The 6,518-nt window shown below is 36.0% G+C and overlaps 1 protein-coding gene across 3 annotated transcripts in view; it reads left to right on the forward strand.

Moving 5' to 3' along the window:
• Positions 1–6,518, forward strand: part of LOC107094207 (von Willebrand factor A domain-containing protein 5A-like) — an 87,114-nt gene that overhangs the window by 79,811 nt on the left and 785 nt on the right. The window contains exons 10-17 of one of the 3 annotated variants that reach the window (XM_015389697.1): positions 468–547; positions 630–744; positions 824–982; positions 1,105–1,208; positions 2,500–2,726; positions 4,144–4,176; positions 5,227–5,331; positions 5,394–5,435. In XM_015389697.1, coding sequence (XP_015245183.1) covers positions 468–547; positions 630–744; positions 824–982; positions 1,105–1,208; positions 2,500–2,726; positions 4,144–4,176; positions 5,227–5,249 — 741 coding nt within the window. In that variant the 3' untranslated portion in view covers positions 5,250–5,331; positions 5,394–5,435. Of the gene's footprint in view, positions 1–467; positions 548–629; positions 745–823; positions 983–1,104; positions 1,209–2,499; positions 2,727–4,143; positions 4,533–5,226; positions 5,436–6,518 lie in introns of those variants that run through there. The other 2 variants (XM_015389696.1, XM_015389695.1) reach the window with 2 other exon arrangements.

Genomic DNA, 6,518 nt, shown 5'->3' on the forward strand with positions numbered 1-6,518 from the left:
GTGCTGTTCTTTTTTCATCTCGTTACAGGTGATGAAGCAGACTGAAAATGTTTTGTCATTGTCTACTTTCTATCTCCTCTTTCTTTCATCTTTTCTCCTTTTTTTCTTTTTTTTTTTTTAACTTTTTCTTCTTCTATTTTTCTGCTCTACTTACATTGCAGTGTCCATATAAACTGTAAAAGTCCCTGCATAATTATAATAAAGTAATTTATATGCATGAAACAAGTGGAGCGGTATGGCAATTGCCATACCGCTACACTTGTGAAAGTAAAATCTGTTGGGCTCCTTTTGGCATCAAGATAATTATTCTTATTGCCACAATGCCAGACAGGACATAGTAAAGAAAAAAAAAAACATTTGTTCTACTAAAACATCAGAGATGCACTCCTCTTTGACAGATTATTCTAAAGACTTCTAGGTCCTGTTTAAATCTGACCCTTAACATTGTGTGATTTCTCCTCCATTAGCTGTTTGTTTTCACTGATGGAGAGGTGGGAAACACCAAAGAAGTTATTGACCTTGTTAAGAAGAATTCAGGCTCCCACAGGTGAAACCATAAACACATTTGTTGCCAGTCTGGATCATGTTCTCATGTTATATTGAGTTTAAAATCAAATCTTGTGTTGCAGATGTTTCTCCTTTGGGATCGGAGAAGGTGCCAGCTCTGCTCTCATCAACGGCATTGCCAAAGAGGGAGGAGGTCACGCTCAGTTCATCACAGGGACTGACAGGATGCAGCCAAAGGTAAGAAAAACATCTGAGTATCAATTAGAAAATTATCATGTTACAATAAATCATTTCACAACTATTCTTTAAACCACAGGTGATGCAGTCACTCAAGTTTGCTCTGCAGCCTTCAGTGGAGGATATTTCTGTCTCTTGGGATTTACCAAAGGGAGTGTCGGCCACCATTCTCTCTCCTCCCATTACAACACTCTTTCAGGGTCAGAGGTCCCTGATTTATGCTCAACTTACAGGAAAGGTAGATTCACTGCTGACTCTCTTGCTGAAGTGTCTTTACTGCTTAGATATGAAATTAATCATAAAGCTTTGATTTTTTTCAAGTTATTTTTTTCATGTTTTGTGAATTAAATCATTTTTTAGAGTTCAGAGACAACAGAGGGCAGTGTGACGGTGAAGTTTAGCTTTGAAGGTCATCCCTCAAAGAACCAGCTCCACTTCAGCCTAAAACCTGCAGAGGACTCTGGGTAAAACTCCTTCATATTGTTGTTTAAGGCAGTAGCTATATAGTATGAAGGACGGGTGACTTACCACTTGAGCTAGCCAGCCGCATTCAGGCATTATTTATATATGTACGTTAGGGATGGAACGGTTTTTAAAAACCGTCCGAACCGTTCGGGTCGACTGTCTCGGTTCGGTTCACGTGTGTTGCGTTCGGTTCATGCGCTGCTCCTTTTTCTCATAGGGGAAGCGTGTACACTCCAGAGCAGAAGGTGGCGGTACTGCGACCAAAGCCAACCGCCTGTAGTAAACAACAAGAAGAAGCGAAGCAGCGTAGCCGGGTGTAGCAGAAAAAAATCAGTTGTTGTGGAGAATTGTGTGGGTAGGGCGAGTAGGAAAGAACAGCAGTTGGAAGACACGCCAGCAGCACTTTATAGGTCTGCTGTATGTGACCACTTTGAATTTAGAGTGACCCATGATGAAGGCGGAAAGAAAGTTGTGGATAAAAGTGCAAGCATTGCGCAACACGTTTTATTTATGCTAACAGCAACATGACCAACATGTCATGCTAACCCCGAAATCCCACATTAGCGCTGTGCTCCGCTCCGCCCCGCCCCGCCGCGCTACAGACCGCCTGCAGAAAGCAAAGCCTACAGCCTCCACTGTAGCTGCCGTCCGCTCAGCTCTGAGTTCCTTGGAGATCGTAGAGGGCACGCGCGAGGTGATTAAATTCAAAGCAGCAAAACATGCGGAAATTATCCAGGGTTTCCGCCCATCATTAAAAATAATAACAATTGTTTTTTTGATTTTTTCATTAATTTTTATGGGATTTCGGTGTAACAATAAACATATACCGAACCGAAAAACGTGACCACGAAACCGTGAACCGAACCGAACCGTGGATTTTGTGAACCGTTCCATCCCTAATGTACGTACGTCCATTTTGATGCGGTGCTTAACCGACAAAATACATTTGCGGTTACACCCAGTGTCTGTGTGGATGAGGCCTTAGTTTTGCTCATGGTGGTCTTTAATTTGGGTGATGATAAAATCCCACAGAAGGGTATGATTGGCCTGGTTTCTTTGTTTTTAATCTGTGGTCATTATTTTTCTACAGAAATTCAAGAAAATTGTTTCACCTTCTCCTTAAGTAAAACTTAGGATAGTCAGAGAAAAAAAAATGGTTGATTAGTTACAAATCAAGTTACAAACAAGTTACAAATGACAGAAACATAGTTGCAAATGAGAGAATTTAGTTTGTGTTTAAGCAAAATTGTTTGAGCTCTATCTTAAGATCTCTCTCCTTTCCGTCTGCAGGTTAACGGTTCACAGGTTGGCTGCTCGCACCGTGATTTGTTCCCTAGAGTTAGAATGGAAACCCAATGGACAGCAAAATGAAGAAATAAAAAAAAAGGTGGTGGAGCTCAGTGTCCAATCAGGAGTGAGCAGCTTCTTTACTGCCTTCATTGCTATAAACAAAGACAGCCCAGAGTCTGTTCAAGGACCTCTACGGTGCAGAATTATCCCAACACCTCTCTACAGAGGTGAGTGATATTTTTCAATATATTTTTTCAGCATTTAGCAGGTTAAGATGAAGAAAGTTTCATATTTTGTTCTTAGTATGAATTATAAACAGAAAATTGACCTGAAAGGGGAAGTAAGGTGGGGAGGGCAGGAGGTGATCAAGTCAGATTTTCCAGGTTTTATCATTTGTATTTAACCTTTTCACTTTAGTATTATTTTTAACTATTTTATGTTTAATTGAACTTTTCTTTGAAACACTTTCAGAGATTTTAATATAAAATATGAAATATTTTATATTAATAAAGTGTAATTACAATTTATTAGCATTGTTACCTCTAACTGCTTGGATTAGAACTTCATCTTTTTTCGGTTTTTCAGCTGCTATTATTACAATATGGAGTTATTATTTTCCATTATTGTTTATAGCAAAGTACATATTATGTAAACTGAAAAAAAATGCAATCCAGAATAATACGTTGCAAAGCTTCATCAAAAAAGGTTTCAGAAGTTACTGTGCTGCTTTCTTAGAATTTCTTGTTTCTTGTTTTACATATTCTAAGGAAACTACAAAGTTCTTCTTAAAACCTTTTTTGATTAAGAAGCTTTCCAAATATTTTATTTCAACATTAGTTTTTTTTTCTTTTTTCTTTTTTTTTAATTGCCATTCATATCCATTTACACTAATTTGGAATCTTAAAAGATAGTTTACTACAAAAAAGGCATAGGCCAGCTAGAGTTAGTTTGAACAAAGATAAAAGTAGATAAAATTGATTGCAATGAAAATAAAACGTTTTTTTAAATACAGCTTTTATTTTTTTAGATTGTGTCTCTTATTGTATATTAATGGAAAATAGAACATTTAGCCAAATTAAGAAATATTCCAAAGTTGCATTAATATGTTTTTAGCTGCTCACAAAAATACAACTGCAAATACAACTGTAATCTTTACTAATTTAGAAGGTTTCAACAGTCGTCCTCGTGTTCACTGCATATTACAACTCACATTGATAAAATCAGACCAGTTCTGGTCCGAATTTAGAGGTCATTAGAGGTGAGACCTAAATTTGATTTGAGTCCATCTAGAGCAAGGGTAGGCAATTCCAGTTCCTGAGGGCCGGTATCTTTCAACTTTTAGACATGGCTTTTGTTCAACACACCTGAATCGAGTAATTAGTTGATTGAGAGGACTTGGAATGAACTGACTGCATTTAAAGGAAATTCCTGGTATCTTAGTAGTTGAAAAACATGTTCATTATATAAATTAATCTGTCCCCTATTAATGATACTACTACTAATGATAGTATGAAGTTGTCTCAGGGACCAAATGTTTCATAACAAGATCTTTAAGTTATTTCTTTTCTTTGTGTGTTAAAACATTTTAAATGTTTAAAACCAATTAACAGTAATGCAGCTAATGTTTCTTTCTTCTTTTATAAGCCTATATAGATAGTCAAGTGCGTCAATGTTCAGGTAAGATTTATTGCCCACCCAGTGGACCCCTGATTGTGTTGTGATAAAAATGTTATTTAATCAAATCATATTTGTACTCTCATTGGTTCTGAATGTCTAAAATTAATATCATAGCTTATAGCATAACATTCCTAAATATCAATTCATATAACCAAAGATTGATTTATAAAAAAAATAATTTTCCATTCTCCTGAGAGGTAAAATTAACTATTTTGTTCTGTGTAATGTTAATATAATACTACCGCATTTTCACGACCATAAGGCGCACCGTACTAAAAGGCGCAGTCTCAGTTATGTCTGCCATTACTGTATTTAACACACACATAAGGCGCACGGTATTATAGGGTGCGGGTTTTATATACCGGTACATATCGTCTACTACGTTTAAATACCTCTACTGCATATTTAAAAATAGAGCGGGAGCAAAACTGAGTATGCTTGTGCTTTATTCATGTATTTATTACAAAGTATTAATCAAACCTGGGAGCTGGCCGTGAGACAGACAGGCAAAAGTTCCAAAAATCTTTTGAGGAATCTGCCACAACTCAGCCACCTGACGTCGGTGTGCAGCAGCAGATCAGTGTGGTCTGCACCTGCCTCCTCGAGCTGTGCACTGAATAAATGCCTCTGAAAACTCTTGGCCCGAACAGTGCAAGCGATCTTCATCGCAACGTCCATGACGTGCTTCATATTTAAAATACTGCCGCACAGCTGTTGTTGATGAATGATGCAGTGGTAGCTCCAAAAATCCAGGAAAGTTTCAGACAGCTTGAACAGAGCAAGGAATCCAGCAATGCGGCCAACCATAGATGGAGCCCCATCAGTTGTGATAGATGTCATTATATCAGTATCTCTTCAGATTCCTCTTCGCGCTATAGAGTCCCTGGTAACAACCTAGCAACCGTGGCAAACCATGCCCAGCAATCAGCATGCATGAAAAAAGGTTCCCTGCATATTTTTTATTTTTCATTTTATTATTATGAAAATACACATTGGCCTCTCGTGATCAATGATTTGATTATTGTTTTTAAAAACTTTTTTTTGTCACAGCCATAAATAGGTCTACATTGTAAAACTTCTCGTGATCGACTGAAGTTCCGCGTACGATCGACTGGTAGACCGCGATCGACTGGTTGGGCACCCGAGATCTAGAAGGTGTTTAGATTGGTATTCAGGGATGTGTTCACAATGTCAGACTAAAAGTGTTATCTCCTCAGATTTAGGGCCCCAGACGGGTTATATGTCTACAGAATTAATGGGTAAGTAAAACATTATCAATAAATAATTTATTGATAATGTTTTTGAAGTTTATTAAATATTCAATTACCATTAATAATAATTGACACCAAAATTCAAAAGATATTTTGCAGATAAAAATTAATAATCACATAGATTTTCTGCACAGTCACTGTTTGACTGCATGCTTTAATATCAAACCGTTAGCAAGTTTTTTTCCCACATTATTCTATTTTATTATACTTCATACAGAAGCAGGTTTGTGTACATTAAAACTTCAGTGTCCATAGAATAAACCATTTAAAGAAAATTCCTGGTATTTCAAACTTGTTTATTTCAGCCAATACTTTTACACTTGAATATGTAGATCTTTTTTTATTATTGAGTAAGTAAAACCCTGTTACAGTTTCATCAATAAAAGATCACTCAAGTTGAAAAACATGATTATTATATAAATGAATCAGTTTTACTATTAATGATACTACTACTAATAATAATAATCATATGAAGTTGTCAGGGACCAAATGTTTCAGATATAACCAAAGATTAATTTTAAAAACTACATTATCCATTCTCCTTACATGTTCCATTAACTACCATTACTTTATTTAGAGTTTGTTTTCGGGATAATGTTAATATAATACTAGTATCTATATGTTGCATAATTATACACTCATGGAATTCAGGTAAAATCAACGATCCAGTATTAGAACAAACTGGATCCGATTGTAACAAAAATAATCTATTCTAAATCTTGAGAAATCTTTAAAGATGGTTTGCTAAAACAAATTGTCTTAGGCCAGTTAGAGTAAGTTTGACCAGAGATAAAAGTGCAATAAAAACATCTTTTTTTCTTTTACAGCAATAGTAGCTACAATCTGCATTGAGTCTCTTATTATAAATTAAGGAAAATAGAAAATGTAGCCAAATTAGGAAATATTCCAAAGTTGCATTAATATGTTTTAAGCAGCTCACAAAAAAACATATTTAAAAACATTTCCACTGACTGCAAATACAACTGTAGTCTTTGCTAATTTAGAAGGTTTCAACAGTCGTCCTCATGTTCACTGCATATTACAACTCACATTGATAAAATCAGACCAGTT

This window comes from Cyprinodon variegatus, unplaced genomic scaffold, assembly GCF_000732505.1.
Source record: "Cyprinodon variegatus isolate N-32 unplaced genomic scaffold, C_variegatus-1.0 Scaffold470, whole genome shotgun sequence".
Lineage (NCBI taxonomy): Eukaryota > Metazoa > Chordata > Actinopteri > Cyprinodontiformes > Cyprinodontidae > Cyprinodon > Cyprinodon variegatus.